At 45.7% G+C, this 19,832-nt stretch overlaps 1 protein-coding gene across 3 annotated transcripts in view; it reads right to left on the bottom strand.

Annotated features, from left to right (window-relative positions):
• PLXNC1 (plexin C1) overlaps positions 1 to 19,832 on the bottom strand; it is a 142,044-nt gene that overhangs the window by 36,804 nt on the left and 85,408 nt on the right. For 2 of the 3 annotated variants that reach the window (XR_013449311.1, XM_036074499.2), the window contains exons 13-21: positions 18,521 to 18,724; positions 18,216 to 18,401; positions 16,138 to 16,240; positions 13,131 to 13,232; positions 12,727 to 12,830; positions 8,963 to 9,001; positions 8,622 to 8,746; positions 7,159 to 7,357; positions 2,037 to 2,183 (exon numbers count right to left, since the gene is read on the bottom strand). Coding sequence is in view for 2 of the 3 variants with exons in the window: in XM_036074499.2 (XP_035930392.1) it covers positions 2,037 to 2,183; positions 7,159 to 7,357; positions 8,622 to 8,746; positions 8,963 to 9,001; positions 12,727 to 12,830; positions 13,131 to 13,232; positions 16,138 to 16,240; positions 18,216 to 18,401; positions 18,521 to 18,724 (1,209 nt within the window). In the remaining variant the exon portion in view is untranslated. The remainder of the gene's footprint in view (positions 1 to 2,036; positions 2,184 to 7,158; positions 7,358 to 8,621; positions 8,747 to 8,962; positions 9,002 to 12,726; positions 12,831 to 13,130; positions 13,233 to 16,137; positions 16,241 to 18,215; positions 18,402 to 18,520; positions 18,725 to 19,832) is intronic. The other variant, XM_036074514.2, reaches the window with a different exon arrangement.

The following is a 19,832-nucleotide window of genomic DNA, read 5'->3' as shown; positions in this document are numbered from 1 at the left end:
AATCTGGGGGGCTTCCAAAATGTTTCAAAGTAAAAGCATACACATCTTTGGGGTGGGACCAAGACCCTGCATTTGTCCTCCAACAATCGTAGGGAAAGGTATCAACAAGCCCTGATGCAAAGTTTGTCTTTCATTCTCCAAGATACCCAGGGGCCCTCTCCACGCACGCTGTACGTCCTCGGTAGTACCTGGGGTGTTTAAGAAACGTCTGTCTATGCCTGGCCTTCGTCCCCAGCAGTTCTGATTTCATCAGTCCCAACGGAAGACCCAGGCATTGGTCTGTCTGGATGTGCATTTCTTTTTCCTTTTTTAAAGATTTATTTCTTTGAGAGAGAGAAAAAGAGAGCGAGAGACAGCATGTGCGTGCATGAGAGCAGGGGGAGGGGCAGAGGCAGAGAGAGAGAGAGAGAAAATCCCAAGCAGGTTCCATGCCCAGCATGGAGCCCGATGCAGGGCTCGATCCCACAACCCTGAGATCATGACCTGAGCCGAAACGAGGACCGGCAGAGGGAGAGGGAGAAGCAGACTCTCCACTGAGCAGGGAGCCCGATGTGGGGTTCAATCCCAGGCCCCTGGGATCATGACCTGAGCCGAAGGCAGACGTTTAACGACTGAGCCACCCAGGCGCCCAGCAGTCAATGCTCTTAACCGCTGGGATGCCGCCATGAAACCCGCACAGTGATCATCCTCCCCATTTTACAGGCGAGGAGCCTGAGGCACAGGGAGGTTTGGAAACTTGCCCCATGTCACACAGATGGGCAGGGGTGGATTGCAAGCGTGCCCGGCCAGAGTCTGTGCTCTTCACCGCTGCATGCTAGTTTGAGAACCACTGCTCCTCACCACCTCTCGGCCACAGACAGTTATATACACAGAAATCAGAACATAAGAAATGTTAACTTTCTACTCAGGCTCCTGGCTTGTGGATGGCGGCTGAGCAGGGTATCGTCTTCAGCGGAGGGTAAACTACATCTGGCAGTGACCTAGAACTGGAAACAGCTGCTGTGGACTATTCTCCCACCAGAGCACATAACCCTAACACAGCCCACAGCGACATGGTGCCTTCTCCAATTAGGGAATGAATTCTTCTAGGATGATACCACAGGTCTCGCCATCCAGAGCTAAGCCACAGGAGACTCAGCCCCCTTACTGAGTAATCCCAAAACCCCACTGTCTTTTTTCCCTCCTCCTCCACTAACAAGATTGTGAAGAAGCCCCGAGTCTCCATAAGGCTAAGGATCAAACCAAATGACAGCGATCGCTTTCCCCAGTCTCTATGAACGGAAAAGCACAGAAAATGCCTAAGTAATTTTGGAGATACTTGTCATGCTTGGCCCTCTCTCTACAATTCGTGAATGTGCAAGAAATTGCTCTCTCTTCCTTTAGGAAGGGAAGGGGGTGGGGGTGGGATGGGGATGGGTGAAAAGAAGTTCTCGAATGGGTGAAACCCTCCGGCAGCCAGGCAATCATCTTCCTGTAGTGATTTACAGCATTCCTCTAAAAATATCTATGAGATCACAGAACATTAAGTGCGTGACACCAAACATTTGTAACTAATCCATGAAAATAAAGTAAGGGTGTCATATTGCACGGGGAACACAGTGGAATTTGTCTTGTGTTATCGTTCTAAAATAAGACGGCCTCAATTTGGTTGAAATATATCTTCACACATTGTCTTCCAGAGCAGAGCCGTTTGAGAAATTCTGATTGCAATTATAAGTGCTGAATAGGGAGTGCTTTGCATTTCCTTTGACGATGCTGAAAAGCTATAAGCTATCCTGATATTAAAATCTTTGGAAATTGATGAGTACCCCAGGCATCATTACAATTCTCTCCCCCCAACCAAGTAATTAAAATCTATTATGTGAACACGTGTTAATATTTTATCAACTACTGTTTTTAATTAACTCATCGTCTGAGGCCTCCCGCAGTAGGAATGATATCGCTTTGTTTTAAGTGACCCCCCTGCCCCCACCCCGCCACCGAGCTCCCAGCCAGGCTTCTTTCCGGGGCTGGGGGAGGCTTCGTCGCGAACATACCACAGTACTGAACTCTGGAACCTGCCACAGCAGCCAGTCTTCGTTCAGGGTGTACAGGGCTTTGCAAGTGATTACATCCACGGGACCCTTGTTTATTTTCTGGTTCAAAGTCGTCACCAGCAAATAGAACGGCTCTCCAACAGTCTCCTTGGAAGAGACACAAAAGTGAAAGTCAGCTGTCTGCGCAAGCCACTGTACTTTCCAAAGAGTTAAAGTTTCAGTTTATGGCAGTGCGACAGGAGGCAGGAGGCAATGTTTTCTAACAATCAACATGAGACTCCCAAGAAAATACACACTGCTCCGCTCAGGATTGGGCGCAAAACTCAGGAGACGCGGCCTCTCCCCACCACCCGCACAGGCGCGCGCCCGCGCACACATGCACGCACGCCCGTGCCCGCGCACAGACTCCCAGCATTTACAGTCAACAGCAACATGAAATCCTCAGCGGATGGTTCTTTTATGTTTCAGCTTCTATATGGCAGACTGATGCTCATCAGCTGGCTAATGCCTAGAGTAGATGTGGAGGTTTAACCTTCGTTTATATTCCTCTTTAATTGCCTTTTTGAGCAAACCAAAAATAAATGGCATTTAAAAAAATACACAACAATTAGCCTTGGTAACCAGAATAAATGTCAGAACATTTTGTACACTTGCCAAGGAGGATGCTTTTTGGTGTTAAGAGCTTCTAATGAAGGAAGTGGGCTTTAGTGATCACAACCTGCAGCCGTCCCGGCCAGCTCGCTGTGGTTTGCAGAGCTGGGCATGCACAGACACCCCTGGGCACCTCGTCTGTGCACCTTGGCTGGTACGTGGCCACTGATGCACTTGAACTCCCTTCCCTGGACCAGAGCCAAGTCCATTGCTCAAAGGCTTGTCCCCAGGATTCGGCCCATCCCGATGGTGTCTGTCTCCACACTTCTGCCATGGGCACTTACTCCTCGACCGGGGCTCACCCGCTCATGGTTCGTGAGATGCCTCAAACCTGTAGCCACACTGCACTTGCGTGGACTCTGAGCAGCTCACGGGGGAGGCTTGGGTGTTCTGCTGCCACGGAAACCGCCCAGAGCATGCAGCCCTGGGTCGGCAGCAGCACACTCGCCAGGTAATCAGTGTCTACAATCAACGGACATTAACCAAATATGTGGAAGAGGGAGAGCTAGGGAGAGCTTCATCAAACCCTTCGTGATGAAGAAGCCAGCCAAGCGACTGAGGCTGGAAGCACCGTTTCCAGCCAAGCTTCACGGCCTAGCTTGCGAAGGAAGGTTCCGTTAGCTCTCTCCCTTGCTCTGCCCTGACCAAGTAAATGGAGACCTCATCTAAGACTCCTGGCATCCCCCCTCCCCACCGCCTGTCCCATCCCCTCCCTGCAGGAACATGTGCCCTCCCCAGTCCCAGGGCTCCCTTCGGCCCCCTCTGCCACCCCACTCTCCACTGGCTTCCCATCACTTTTCCCATTACCTTTTCTCATTGAATCCTCTCATTTAATCCTGTGAGGTAAGTATCGTTATGACCATTTTGCACAGGGGGGGAGCTGGGGCACATGGAATAGCTGTGATTTTCCCCAGATCCCACAGCTGGCGTGGGATAGTCACCACTTTTCTCTTCCCTGCTGACATATCCTTGAGTCTCTTCCTTAGTGTAGGACAGAGGTGGAATGTTCGAAAATTTCCCAGGTGGGGAGAGCGTTGGGACTAGCACCTGACATTTTAATTCTTATGGGAAACTTCCTTTATTTAGTGGTTCACAACCACACTGCTCTCTTCTCTTTCCCTCTGCCCCCTGGGGTAATGTCCCAACTACAAACCCAGAACTTCTACTTCTCCTTTTCCCTCCAGCACACATCAGAGACAGGGGTGAGTGTCCTCGTGAGCCCTGTGGGCTGGATGGGCCACGGAGGGTGCAGTTGGGGGCCAGGTGGGCTCTGCTGGGCTGTGTGGACGGGCAGTACAGACTCACTGGCTCTGTAGTCAGGAATTCCCCAGAATTCTCCAGAGCGCAGCCAGACTGAGAGAAGTGATATTTTGTCTTATACTGTTACCCGCACCCATGGTTCTAACCCTGGATGATCATTACCAGAATTCCCTGGGGCTCCCATAAAAAATTCAGATGCCTGGGCCCTCCATTAGACCCACAGACCCGGAATGTCTGGAACCGAGGCCTGGGCATCTGTGGTTTGAACACCTTCCCAGGGGATTCTGATATGGGGCCAGCTTCGAAAACCATGAAGTTTCTCTGTCACTATGGAACACGAGTCCTCAGTCATACCTGCTGGGGGCTTAGGTGTCTTACAGAGCAGGGAACACTCAGCTCCTCGGGTGGCTGGCTGTGGCCAAGTGCATCTGACCGGACCACGCCTACCCTCCCTCTCCTGGGATGGAAACTAAGCTCGGCCCCTTCACCTTCCTTTCCTGTGTGAGACCAGACTCTGGCCCTGGCTCAGCCACAGGCTTTCATGCCTGTGATCTCGATCCATCCCTAAATCCTCCCTAAGCCCATAAGAACGTGCCTGCCTCACTGGGGAGGTAGTAGCTAGAAGCTCTCAAACCCTGGTGCCATCCCATGCCCGCTGTGGGATCTGGCGGAAGGCACATCCATTCTGTGTGCTCCCAATCCCCCCAGTGCAAAATGGTCATAACGATCCTTACCTCACAGGATCAAATGAGAGGATTCAGTGAGAAAAAGTAAGCAAAACTCTTCACATAATATCTGGCACGCTCAGTAAAGGCAGTTGGTATTATTACTTCACTCACAGAGCCCTGGAAGCCCTGAGGAGGAGGTTACCTGGGGGTCACAGAGCTAGTGGCATCTAGGCAAATGTCTGTGGGACAGGGCAGGAGGACCAAGGCTGTCCGAGTCCCACATCTCCTTGGGCACCCGGTGTGGGAAGTCAGACCCCCTGCACCAGAGGGAATTTTTCCACAGAAACTGAAAGCATCTCTGGCCGGCTCACAGTCACTTCCTCCTGGTAAGCGTGCCACCCCTCACCATCTCAAGTGCTCAAGATACTCTTGAATCAGCACTGCAAAAGCTTGACCCAGAATTCTCTGCTTGAGGGAGCCGTCTGGGCTTAGGGCCCAGATTTTTGGAACATCTCACCCATTTAAGGCTCAAGGGCAGCAAGGGCAAATCTCCAACCACAAGATCCCCCAAGAAAGAGCTGGGAAGAAATTTAAAACCGGTGACTAGGCCCTTCACTCCATGAGTAGATAACAGTTGCCCAGAGGAAAAGGGCCAGAGACACACAGCTAACTGGGGCTGAGATGACTTTAGAGCCTGAACCTGCTGCTTCTAACCAACACTCCTAGTCCAGTGCTCTTTCTACTACCCCAGGATTCTCAAATGTAAGGCACATACAATTACCCGGAGGAGCTTGGCAAACGTGCATTTTCGGGCCCCACCCCCCGGGCTTCTGATTCAGTGGCATTGGTAGGGCAGGAATCTGACTTCTAAGACTAAGACCCAGAATTGGGTGTGGGTCCTGCCGCCTCTGTTTAGATGCGGTTGTGGCTGAAGCAAGGATGGTGGGAAGCGAAAATATTCACCCCAGAAATAACTGCTCAACACCTCCCCAAAGCGTATGATGATTTATACCAAGTAAACAGAAAATAAGGCAGATTTCATTAATCTTAATAAATGGGTAGTGCCTTGGGAGAGGAAGGCGTTGGTAAAAAAAAAAAAAAAAAATGTTGTGCATCTACTTGTAAGATTGCATTAAACATTAAACTAAGCACAGTCTATTTAAAGTGCTGCTTTTGGATCTAAACTTAAGTAGCACTGTTAAAACCTGTGGCATAGCAGTGTATCTTATTCAAAGTTTAATTAGATTTTGGAACTAGCTACAAATACACAATTATGCAGTTTTGCTGGAATCTGGATGGCTGGTGAAATTAAAGAAGGATAAGAACCTTCCGTACCGGGGCCTCAGAGGGGCTGAACGAAGATCGGGTTCAACAGAACACTCTTCTTCTCCTATTAATATTTTATTTTATTTTTTTTTTTTAAAGATTTTATTTATTTATTTGAGAGAGAGAGAATGAGAGACAGAGAGCATGAGAGGGAGGAGGGTCAGAGGGAGAAGCAGACTCCTTGCCGAGCAGGGAGCCCGATGCGGGACTCGATCCCGGGACTCCAGGATCATGACCTGAGCCGAAGGCAGTCGCTTAACCAACTGAGCCACCCAGGCGCCCCCTCCTATTAATATTTTAGAACAGTACCGGTCAACATTTATGGAGTGCTTACTTGGTGCTAAGCCACTGCATCCATTTTCTCCTCTAGGCTTCAGAGCGGCCCTAAGATAGTCTTCTTCCAGTGCTCCAGGTTATAAACCCAAGGCTCAGATAGGTGCGGAAGCCTCCTCTAGTGAGTGACGGGGTCCAGATGCAGACCAGGCAGTGGGCTCCAAGACCCACTTCCTTACCCGCTGGATCCATGCCAAGTTGGCATTCAAAAATAATTTTAAGATTCAATCAGACTACAACCACATTCATGCAATAACCCCAACAAAGGAAACTCGAAGGATGGGTGGCTCTTTGGGGACTTGCTAAACAAATGGAATAATGTGGAATGACTAGTTAGAACTGAGTTTAATTAGCTTCCAGTATTAGTAGGTAAATGGGTATTTCCAAGATGCTTCAGAGACCCTGCAAGCATTGCGTTCTCTTCAATATCTGAAATACCCCTTCCACTCAGCACATTTCCTGGGCTCTGGTTGTCAATTAATGATGTCAAGGTGGGCTCAAAAGTCAATGGTATAAAATTTCAGTTATACAAGATAAATAAGTTCTAGAAATCTGTTGTACAACATTGTGCCTACAGATAACAACGCCGTTTTGCACCCTTTAAAAATCTGGTAAGAGGGGAGGTTTCATGTTAATTGTTCTTACCGCAATAAAATTGTTTAAAACAGAAAAAAGTCTAAATGAACTGCATTTGCATAGGCCAGTTACAGCAAAAACAATTTTATTTTCCCCTCCATGTGCTCCTAGGAAGGACCATGTCTAAAAGAGGTTAAATGCTGACACCATGGAGTGCTCAGGACTTATCCTGGCAAAGACATCAGCATCTGCTAAAAATAACCACCTATTGTCTTACCTCTGACACTACCAAGGGAGGTGACACTTACCCGCAGAAAACCAGAAAGGCAGACGGACATCCAGTTTGTGAGGAGTTTTTCTACCACAGACTCCGTGCGTCTTAGCATGAGTTTAGGCTGCATGTTACTGGACTGTTCCATCAAGTCCCTGGTCAGCACCTCCAGGATGCTGGTCAGGTAGACCAGCTTGGTTTGCAGTGCAATGGTCAAGAAGGAGGCAAACAGACACCTATGTAAAAATAGAGCCTTGGTTACAATAGTCAAGACATCAAAACAACCCAACTGTCCATTAGCAGATGGCCAGATAAAGAAAATGTGGTATATGTGTGTTCACACACACACACACACACACCAGAATACTGTTCAGCCACACAAGAGAATGAAATCTTGCCATTTGTGACAACATGGATGGATCTTGTGGGCATTATGTTAAATTAAGTCAGAGAAAGACAAATACTGTATGATCTCACTTATATGTGGAATCTAAAAAAAAAAAAAAAAAAAGAAAAATAACCAAACTCATGGAAAAAGAGATCAGATCTGTGGTTACCAGAGGTGGAGAATGGAGGGGGAGTTGGAGGAAGGTGGACAAAATACAAAAACTTCCAATTAAAAGAGAAGTAAATGCTAGGGATATAATGTATAACATGGTGACTACAGTTAACACTGCTGCATAATTTGAAAGTTCCAAGAGAGTAAATCTTAAAAGTTCATTTTTTTCCTTTTTTTTTTTGTAGCTGTATGAGATGATGGATGCTAACTAAACTCATTATGGTCATCATTTTGCACTAGGTGTAAGGAAGATCATTATGCCGTACACCTTAAACTTCTACAGTGCTATACGCCAATTCCATCTCAATAAAACTGAGAGAGAGAAAAAAAAGAAGATATACAGATGACAAAGAAGCACATAAAAAAAGAGCCTCGGTTAATGAGGTTAACTATCAGCCATGGCTAAGTTGATGCTGATGGGAGTTTCCACGGAAACTGAGGGGCAGTGGGGTGCTGTCCTGTGGGCATGTATGTTTTTTTAATGTCTTAGGTCAACCACCTTTGTCCTCAATTCATAAAAACCATGCACCAGTGTTCACCCCAGGACATTTTATGTGTTTTCAGCTCTTAGACTTTAAACTAGAGTGGTAAACAAGAAGTGAATGTCTTTCCCAAATTTTTAGGTGTTTTAAAGATAGAAAATAGCACTTCTGCTTTTTTGATTCAGGACTCATGTTTTTTCTTGGTGTTGGGGTTTTTCAGGGCTTTTTTTGTGGGGGAGGAGTGTATGTGTGTGTCTTCAAAACAGAATATATGTTGGGGTCATGTGATCCGAAGTAGGGCTATCGTGGCCTCATGACCCCGACCAGACGGCCTTTGGATAAATCCACGTTTTCAAGGGATGTGGATACCAGGTTCAGGTTGCAGTTTGGAAATAAGGAGCTCACGTTTTTATTTTCTCTATTTAAAGACTTTCAAAATGTAAATAAATTGACTAATACCTGTCCTTCACTGAAAAGTTCTTCTGCTTCTCAAGGGTGTGGATGACAGTAACAAGGAAACTTTTATTACAAATCAGGGCATCCAAAGCTGTGAGACTTTCATTCTTGTCAGTGGCATCTCTGTTCTGGAAAAAAAAATGAATATGATATGATATGATATAATATTAGAAACTTAAAGTTAGGAGGTAGATCCACAATGGGTTTTCCAAGACAATGATTTAATACTGAATCCATGATTCCAAAAAAACTCACAAAAATTCAATAATGGAGATGATGATGACAATGAGGACACTATGAAAGTCAGGCAGTCATGGGCTAAAAATGAAAACTTATAGACTTACATGCATATCTTCAGTGAAGATGTGTGTGAAGCCACCTGACTGAGAGGAAGGAGACACTTTTATTATTCATAACATCCAAAGGAAATGAATAGTGTATTTTTGTTACAATACCCAAGTCCGTTTTAATAAAGTAGAGACACTGTTTGCTAATCTGAAGGGCCCCTGGGCTTATGTTCATTTTATATCCTCTAATACATAATAAATAATTATTCAGCTCTCAAGAAGCACCGGTGAATTCTGAAAGCCTCTAAGAAGAATCATTATCATTGCATCAGTCCCATTTTTAGTAGAGGAAGGCATCTCACACTTTCAAAGAACAGACTCAAAAGTGAAAGAAGTGGTAAAGAAGATTATGCGAATGTGCAGACCCCTCCTTAAGCAGTTTGCCCTCTCGGGATAAATACTGAGTTGTGTCCATTAGTTTTTACAAGCCTTAGCTTAGTAGTATCCACTGTCTCAAGAGACAATGTTATGGAGATGGGGTGAGCTGGTTGGTTAAAAGTTAGAAATCTGGAGTCAAATTACTTGGGTTTCACTCTTGGTTTTAGCACCTACTGGTCACATGGCTTTGGGCAAGTTATGTAACCTCTCTGTGCCTGACACTGCTCATCCGCAAAATGAGGACACCACCGACTCCCATCTCCTAAGCTTGGTGTGAAAAGAAAATGCACACGTGCACAGTAAGTTCTATCTCAGCTATGTTTATTGCTTTTATCACTAATTTATGGCAAACTAGATCACAAAGTTATTGTCCTGCTGGCTTCTACAATTATTTTTATGTGCTATGCTATGTTGCTCCTGGATATAGACTTTTCAATTCGAGTTTCCCTTTTTAATGTATCATAAGTCTTCTTGGAATTAAAGGATTAAATTTTAAAAGCATGAGTAACACTTTAAATGAGTCAACAGAATGAAAATAAAAACTTGAACATTCAGGTTTTTCTCTTCCTCTTTTTTGGGGGTAATATTTGAAACTTTAGGCTATTTTTATACCTCGTTAAAGTAAATTTCTTCTGCAGAGAATTTTTGCTTTATAGTTTCAAATCTGTTAGCCTAAGCAGAAGACCTCAAACTATTTTGGTCATACTCTCCCTTAGTAATATGCAGAAAAATCATACCCTGGGTTTGCATTTTCTAGTTCCTAACATTTTTCTGCTGAACCAACTTGATATGGACAGACAGTTTAAACAGATTGAGTCCTGACCTTAAATAGAGAAATGCCACCATGGCTCCCTGTTTTCTAAAGCTCCTTCCTCCTTTCATTTAAATTTCCCTCTTCTAGGAGATAGGATGCCCTGCTCACCCTTATTTCTCCTCCTATTTTCAGCAAAACAATGCAGTCAATACAATGAAAAGGAAGGCTTTGGAGAACCAAAAACTGATACAGAGCCAGGAATTGGGAATATCTTGGCCTCTGTGAACCTACAATTTCCTCTGGTTCTGTCTACTGCTGTCCGGTAGGTGTTGACTGCTCAAGTTCTCGGTCTACCAGCCGACCTCCAGGCCTAGAGGATGTGGCTCCTGATCCATCAGTAAAGGGCCTAATTGACACAAGGACGGATCTGCAGCCTAGAAAGCATTTCAGCTGGTGCTGTCATCACAGACTATGCTCCTCCGTCCTCTATATCTTGCATTATAAATTCGAATTTAACTTAGGTCTTGCTAGGGTTCTGATAGTTATGCCTGTTTTTCCACTCCTCTCATTTACTGACTTCAGTTTTCCTGGCTTTCTCAGTTGCTGTTCAAGATTATTCATAACCCTGAGTTAAGTCTGTTTGGCTTGAACAATGCGGCGGGGGGGTGGGGGGGGAGGTGAGGGACGCTGACCCTCTGTGCAGTCGAAAATTGGCATGTAACTTTTCCCCAAAACTTAACTACTAATATATTGCCTACTGCTGACCAGAAGCCTTACCAATGAACACATCTTTTGTATGTCAATTAACACATATTTTGTAAGTTTTCTGTATTATATACTGTATTCTTACAATAGAGTAAGCTGGAGAAAAGAAAATGTTATTAATAAAATCATAGGGAAGAGGACATACATTTATAGGACGGTACTGTTTTATTGAAAAAAAAAATCCGTGTATAAGTGGACCCATGCAGTTCAAACCTGTGTTGTTTAAGGGTCAACTATATCTCTCTTCTAAAATAATATAGCATTTTTCCTGGGATTTTTTTTTTTTCCCTCAAAACACTCAACTTGCAATAGTGTCTTTTGCATTCATCACTTATTTTGCTCTTGATTACTGAATTTAGAATATAGGACAATTTCTTTTTCAGGCCACAGATTACTCTCTTCAGCACTCAAGGGCAATCATTAACTGTAAAAGCCCACACAAGCCTCATGTTGATGGTAGAAATCTCTGTTGTTTTATTGCTATTAAATTCTTAATGGGGATCTCAGATAGCTGAGAAATAGACTCATGATGTCCTGCATAGTCATCCTGATTCAGGGAATTGACCTCCCTCCCTAGGTAGTGTTCTGCTGTAGAAATGGATAGATGAGGTGGCAAATACAAGTCTTGCTGCCTGGTACTCTTGGAGGAGAAGTTTAAAAAAGTATATTGTACAAGCACAAAAAAACTGAAGTCTTATTTATAGCCTTCTTGATTTACAACAGTAAGGCTTGGACTAAATAAATAAATAAATAAATATATATATATATATATATATATATATATATATATATATAGTGGGTGTTTTATGGAGGTATCCCAACCTCCAGACACAGCATCACATATCATGGTGTCTGCTTCTAGAATTATAGAGAACCTGGAAATTGCTTACTGCATGTGTCTGTGTTTCTGAACTCTAGGCTTCTGGCCAAATGTAGCTGAGAAGCTTCTGGTAAGGTGATACCAGCTCTGTTTTGACCTGGCTTTGCTTAGAAGTCTAGACTGAAATATGATCATCTGTGTTGATGTTCCAGAGGTTGGGTCCCTCTGTGGTCACCAGTTCTGGACAAAAAAGGGCAGCATGGTGAAGCGGGGGCATCAGGATGTGGAGGTGATGACAGGCAGATGAGTGCCCTTTGCTCAAGACTTGGGAGTGTAAAGGAGGAAGGTTGAGTGGGTAGGGGAGAAGATGGGGGCGTCAGAAGAGAGCGAGACCGAAAACCCAAAGGGTTAAAGGAGACTGCTCCTCGGAGTCCCAGGATGGGTTAATCAATCATTTCGTGCAGCTATTTCTGCTAAATGAGGATGATATGGACTGATCAGCAGAAGAACAACTGCTGGAGAGAACCATTAAGAACTCAACATTGCTAAAAATGGGTGCTATCAACTCAAAGTCTATACATGTCTCCCTCCCTCCCTCTCGGCCCATAGTACTTTTCATTTCCAACTGAGAAATCATAGTGAATAATCTAATAGCTGCAGTGGAAGTCATGCAGATAAACACAACAAATTGGCCAGCCCACAATTTATTGATTTTTAAATGAACTAGCTTGCTTCCCAACTACAAATTCAGCTCTAAACAGGTAGTAAAATAAAACAAAAATCACCACTCTGAACTTCTGTCCCTCCTAGGTTTTTGTTACTGGACAAAGAATAATTGTCAGTGACCCATCACTGCTTTATACCCTAATCAATCCAATTAATAATTACCCTTCTCCCGGCTCTGCTCAGACGTAAGCCCTTATTTCGCACCAAGCACACTATCTACAGCCACCTTGGAAGCAAACACCTGTTTTGACGACAGCAACAAGCACCTTCGTTATTATTCAAGACTCAACCTTAGGAATATGATCAATGCTCTTTTACCTCGGGGAAGAAAGTTCTCAGAGCAAAATGTTTGTAGTCAAGGAAGGGAACAGTTCCAAAACTATCAACCACATCCAATTTATCCATCTGCAGCTCAGCAAAGCCTGCAAAACAGAATCCCAAGAGCAATATTTTAACTCAACAAACAATGGATAAGATCTTCTGCTGTTTTGTCTAACATGGAGGATGACCTTGGTTTTCATTAAAGAAGAAACAAGAGATAATTACTTGGTTGGCTGCAGAGCAGGGCTGGAATAAACACAGAGCCAGGCCTAGACCCCGCCACTCAGATGTCTTCTATTATACAAACAGTTCTCATTACTGTGGCCAGCTCCATTTGGGGGGGGGGGGGAGAGATGATAAAAAAAGGCTTGTTTTTCCACAAATAAAATTTTGGAGCCTACCATCACGTATCTCTTTCCGGAGCTCACTCTCCAGGAGCTCCAGCTGTTGGCTCTGTTTGCGGCTCAGCTCCTTCGATTTGTGCCTGGTTACCCCCACGGCCGCTGAGGAGACAGAGATCTAGTGTCAGATTGACATGTTAACTTCAAAAACAAAAAGGAAAACGAAGTCAACCTTGACATTTCTTTTACAGAGAGAGAGAGAGACAGAGGAAGAGAGAGAAAGAACAGCATTTAAGAGGTGGAATTTATAAAAGGAAAAATTCCCAGTGAGGGGACACTCTAAAGAGGAAGATGCTAAAGCGCAACAGGAAAACAAAAAACTACCCACCTTAAAGTAAAAACTAAATCAAATAACCTCCACTTGTAACCAAAGATCCCAGCTGGCTGAGAAGTAATGAAATAAGCCACGTTTCCCTGCAGCCACAGGCCGCTGATATTGTTCCATTCTTTTTTCAATGTTTCTAAACATCCCTGGAGAAATAAAGCTGAGCCACAATTGCAGAAGGAAATCACAGATCCACGCTCTGTAAGCCAAACTTGCATAGATCAAGTTGGCTGATATGGGGAGAGGTCCACAATGAACCCTCGGATCTGGGACATGGCTTCTTTCCCCACTTCGTCTTGCTTCTAACTGTGCTTCTAACTGAGACAGTGCCCTGAACAGGCTTGGTACTCGGTTCACATCCCCACTCTGCCAATTATGAGCTGTGTGACTTCAAGTAAGTTCCTTAGCATCTCTGTGCCTGGTTGCCTTATCTGTCAAAGGGCCCACACCTCACTGTGATGTTGAGAGGACTGCAAGAAGCAACCCACAGAAAACATTCAGAAGTTGTTCTTTAAAAAGAATATTCAACAACTGTCAACTACATTATTATTCTGGAAAAGATTTTCCTCCTTTAACAGCAACTTCATGATAAAAGGACCCACTACCAGTAGATACGAATGATCCTGGAGGAAACAAAACTCAGTAGGGTTCTTCACTGGACCATTTCACAAAGTCAACAGTCTTCACCGTAACATGCATTGTGCATCTTCAAAAAAGGATGGGGCGCACAGTGATTTCCAAATTTATGTGACCACGGAACCCCTTTCTCCGGGAGCATGATTTGGGGTTAGCGTTCCTCGGGCCACACTTCAGGCTACAGGGGCGCAGGGCAGGCAAAGGGAATGAGGCAGCCACATCCATCCAGCAGTGGGTTTTTGATGGCTGACGTCTCCAGGGGAAGCCACAGTGGGGATGTTTAGAAGGTGGCAGGCCTAGGCCAGGGTGCTTCGTGTTTTCACTAATGATGTGACAGATGGGTTAAATATTTGTACACTTTACACCTGCTCAAGCTGCTGGTCACACATGCTGGCTTGGAATCATGGCAAGAAGGGGATGAGAATTTTAAAGGGCTCTGCAGCTACCGATGAAGCCAAAGCCATGGGTCAAACTGAGCCCACCTCACCATAAAAAGCACAAACAGTCTATGACACAGTGCGGGGACGGGAGGGGCGAGTCACACACGGCACAGGAAGAGATCAGAGGCTTCTAGTAAGTCACAAAGTGGAGAGGACTCTATGGGGAGACTGGTGTCTACAGCTGCTTAACACTAGCAGATTCTCAAAATAGAGCTCAGCATTTAGAATTTATAAGTAATCTTCTTACTCGAAGCCAGTGCCAGCCAGAACATTATTAAAGTATCCAGCCCAATTCTGGATTCCAGCTAGAGAACAGGGGTGGTCAACTGGAGAAGCAGCACAAGAAAATACCTGAAATGATCATCAGCAGGGCAAAAGAGGGCCTCTGCAAAATGAATTCATTCCATTGGGCCAGTTCATCACACACAGAAGTCTTTCCCTCTCTGGACTGAGAACCTGCCAGGAGAAAGGGCCAGGCCTTCCCTCCTGCTGTCCAGCTCCGGAGGCTTGCGCAGTTATCAGCAACACAACGTGTGTTCATAGACACGAGGTAAGTGGATGCGGGGATGGATGAATGAAGGAGTGCATGGAAGGGAACAGTAGCAACTAGTAACAGAGCGTTGTGAAGTGTTCTCTTAGTTGGTGGAGAGGAGTTCTATTTCTGAGATGGACGAGAGGAACCAGACTTTGGATGAAAAGCTGCTCAGAACCAGGTCACACACTAAATGGCTACAGGGACCAGGTAGGCAGATGAGTCACGTGGCCCAGGTGGAGACAACAGGGAGTGGTGGGGACTTCAGCAAAACCCCAGTGCCCACATGCTCTCTCAAGGGGCTGCTGTTATTCAGTTCCAGGAAACCGATGCTATGGAAAAGTGGAGATCCAATGATCCAGAGCTTTCAAATTTTCAAGAGATATTTTTAAAAATGTGAATCAGCTTTTTTTTCTTTTTTAACTGAAGTACAGCGGACACAAATGTTACGTTGATTTCAGGTGTACAACATAGGCGACCCACCTCATTTTAAAATGCCATCAACTAGTTCACAGTTTAAAAAAAAAGTGCTGCGCGGGCCAAACAAAACAGATTGTTGGGCCAGATTCAGCCAGCGAGCAGCCACCCTGGGATCATCGTGCTCGGATGAGCCTTGCGATATTTTAATAGATGGTACAAATCACGCTTCTAAAACATACTTCTGCCAGGAAAAGCAGAGCTGGGGTGGGAGCAGGGGGTGGTGTTTGGTGAGGTGAGAAGGCAGGAGGAGATGACCAGATTGTGAAAGTCCAAAATGCCAGAGGAATTCTGAAGGAATAACGCAAATGGGAGATTTGTAATTGCCATTCACAGTACTGGGGAAGTGAGTTGGACTATATTTCTCAAACACCAAGACGCCATCTTTGCAATCCAGCTTTGTATCGATGAGGAATCCTAAAAAATAGTTAGAAAGCCCTCAACGTGTACCTATGATTCCTTTCCCAAAGTTGTGATTTGGGTTTTTACCCATCAATACTCAACTGAGGCAAACAGCCCCTGAAAGCTGAGAGTCTGCCTGCCTGACGAGAGGCCCCAGGGAATCATTTCTCTGACAAAATCAAACAGGGCACTTACCAAAGATGACAATCACTAGCAAGACGGGAAGCACAATCAGAAAATACCAAGTGGTAGGAACTGTTTCCTGCTCAACGTAGAGCTCCAGGTTTCCCAGTTTGACCTAATGGGACAGAAAGTCATTAGACTCAATTGAACTGGGCGCCATATTTATGTACACACTTTTTCCTCCAAATTATTTTCCCCAAGATACAAAAAGGTGACAAGCTAGGTAGGATATATGAATTCAAGTCCCAGCTCAGGCAGATTGGCTGTGTGAACTTGAGCACATTGAGAACATTCACCGTGCCTTGATTTTCAGATATGTCACAGCTGAGGTGCACTGGACTATACCTGGAGATTTTAGAATTGAGTCCTCTTTGCCCTAGGGGTTTAACTCAGCCATCCCATCCTTACTTTCCTCATCTCTAAAGTGGGATGTAGATAGTGCCTCTTCGTAGGGTTGTCGTGAAGACTAAATGTACTTCATCATTTGAGTGAGTGGCTCATGGCAGTCCTCCCAAAACTCTCCAGTGGCTTCCCAGAGCTCAAAGCCAAGCCCTCGCAATGGCTCACATGTTCCTTTTTTTTTTTTTAATTTTTTCCCCAAGATTTTATTTATTTATTTGAGAGAGAGAGAGAGAGAGAGTGAGCGAGAGAGAGAGATCACAAGCAGGGGGGAGGGGCAGAGGGAGAAGCAGACTCCCCGCTGAGCAGGGAGCTCGATGTGGGACTCGATCATGACCTGAGCTGAAGGCAGATGCTTAACTGACTGAGCCACCCAGGCGCCCGGCTCCTTGCTCCCTCCGGTAACTCTCCAGCCTCCTTGAATATTCCCCCTTGCTCCCTCTGCTCTAGCCACACTGGCATCCTTGTTGCTCCTCATATGCACCAGGCAGGCTCCTGACTCAAGACTTTTGCAACCTGCAGGTCTAGAACCCTCTAGCCTAGAGAGCCCATGGCTCACTCCCTCTCCTCCTTGAGGTCCTTACTCAAATGTCATCTTCCTAGACAGACCTTGGCTGCCCACCCTTGCACACCTTGCAGCACTGCCTGTCCCTGCTTCATGCTTCTCCATGGCGATCACCACCACCTCACACATTTTCATTTACTTTCTTCACTCCATGTGTCTTTAGGTAACCCCCACAAAGGCAGAACCTGGGGTCTGTTTTCTTCTCCGCTGCGTTCCCGTCACAGAAGAGGCCCTCAGGGACCATTTCACGACTAGAGATTGCTAGCGTTACTCTCCTCACCCGGTGTGACATGTGGCACTTGTGAGTTCAGCTGTTACTGGTCTGATAATAATTAGTACCCTCTTCATCACACAGATGGACCACTGGAGGCTCAGCCAAGCCCAGCGACTTACCTAAGGCCATGCAGCTATTAGCTGGTGCAGCTGGGACATGGACACATTTTTTTGGGGGGGTCTTACAGTCTGATATTCTTTTTTCTTGACCTTTATTCAATATTTATGACTACAGATCATAAAGCATTTTGGGGGGGTATAGACTGTGGAGAGCCTCATATGGCATGAACACCATAAAGAAAGACTTCTAATATGGTTCTGTTCCCAAGGGTCTCACATCTTTATTGTGGGACATAAATATACCTCTGATGGGACCCTCAAACATGTCGGGAGGAGATGAATTGCGGCATGACTCCATGACAGAGGAAGCAGCCCACGGCCCAGAGATCATCTGGTCTCCACCAGAATCGGATGCTACTCTGAATGTGCTGGGTTTCCGCTAAGACATGTCATCCCTACATTTGGCAAAAGAATGATAGCTCGTTCATCCGTGGTCTAGAGATTCTGTGTGCAGGTGCTACGGTCTAAATGTATGGCTAGAACAAAACTATCAAGACTCATTAGTATTACAGACAATGGTGTGTTCAGTGCTTTGACATTCGAATGGGCACATGGATGGATTCGACCCGCTCTTTTGGAGGAATTATGCTTGCGCCTGCAATAGCAGCTTTGTTTATCTGCTATTTAAAGCGAAGATCTAAAGATCCATAACAGATGTCATTCTGGCTTCAGTGTCACTGAGAAGTGCCCCAAATAAGGTACAACCAACAGGTAGGAGTGTCAGGTGACTTACGCGAACTTTCTTGGAAGAGGTGTCAATGCTGTTTGCGTTACTGATGCCTTTAATTTTGCAAAGGATGATGGTGAGATCTTGATTTCTCGTAATATTTTCAAAACTGCAATTTAATTGCTCATTTTCCCCGTGGAAGAGGGTGATTTCAATGTCTGTCTTGGAGATGTTGAACTCATCGTTCTCTTTCTGTGAAGAACAAAGAGGAGATGAAGAAATGAGGGCGCCCAAGGGAACCCACAGACACAAGCACACCTTGCCCATCAAGGCGGGGGGCGTGTCCCACCCGAAGGAAGTGAGAAACATACTTGAATTTTCACTTCCAGTTCTGTGTCCCCCTCGGGTTCGACCCGACACCCTGTGAACCTGGGGTCCTCAAGATACTGCAGGCTTCCGCAGTCCAAGTAGGTCTCCTGGACTCTCAGCTTCACAGTGACGTTTGTACGCGCTTTGGAACTCTTTAAACTGGGGGCTAAAAACCTGCAGGAATTCGCCATACAATATTCAGAGACCTGAGGGAGGAGAAAAGAGCATTTTTAAGAACTTCATTACCGAGCCCCCGCCCTGCGATGGAGGAGCGAGGTAACCCGGACAACTGAACTTCTCTGTGCTCCCAATTTCTCATCTGTAAAATGGGGAGAGTGATACTACCCTCCCCTTACAGGGCTGAATGAACCCGAAATCAAATTAAATGCAATGAGGGCTCATTCAACTAAATGGGGGCTAACTTACATGGGATTACATGTGCAGAAATGCTTGGACTCATGCCGGGCCCCCAGTCAGCACTCAAGGAACCCCAGCTGCTATCACTGCGAACACTCTTAGTGGTAATGGGGGCAGCCGGAGGTCATGCAACGGAGAAGGGATGTGCCGAGAGAAGGAGCCTAGCGGAAGAGGGACACGCGGCACCAAAGACTTTGCAGGGTCTGTGTGTCCTGCGAGCCCTCGAGGTGGGTTGGGAAATGCAGGCAGGGAGCGGAGCATCCCCCAGGGAGGCCGCAGGGAGCTGCACACCACGGCTGGCTGCGTCCCTCCTTGTCGGGGAGCGTCCCCTGGCGCTTAGCGGAAGTCACTGACCCCAAGTGAGGAAAAGGTTTTGCAGGCCTAACAGGAAATCAGGGAAACAAAAGCAAAAGGGACAACGTGGGCCCCCAGGAAAATGTGGAGCATGAAGGCTGGAAAGAATACAGAAAGTGTGGCCTGCTTCACAGATTTATTAAAAAAAAAAAAACCATAAATACTGTCATTTTTAGGGGTGCAGAGAGATGGACAGAGAAAGCCTCTGGAAAAGAAGAGGTTGACAAAGGTCTTAAAGAAGAACAATAAGGGGCGCCTGGCTGGCTCAGTCCGTGGAGTGTGCAACTCTTGACCATGGGGCTGGGAGTTCGAGCCCCACATTTGGTATGGCTTGCTTAAAGATAAATCTCAAAAAATAAATAAATAAATAGGAGCAATAAAACTTGTGAAAAAAAAATTTGTCAGGTGGGAGTTTACCTGTTTTTTACTTTCTAATATTGGTGTTAAAAAGAGAGGGTAGGGGGCGCCTGGGTGGCTCAGTCGTTAAGCGTCTGCCTTCGGCTCAGGTCATGATTCCAGGGTCCTGGGATCGAGTCCCGCATC

This window comes from Halichoerus grypus, chromosome 6 (genome assembly GCF_964656455.1).
Source record: "Halichoerus grypus chromosome 6, mHalGry1.hap1.1, whole genome shotgun sequence".
NCBI lineage: Eukaryota > Metazoa > Chordata > Mammalia > Carnivora > Phocidae > Halichoerus > Halichoerus grypus.
This window is presented reverse-complemented; position numbering and strand designations above follow the sequence as displayed.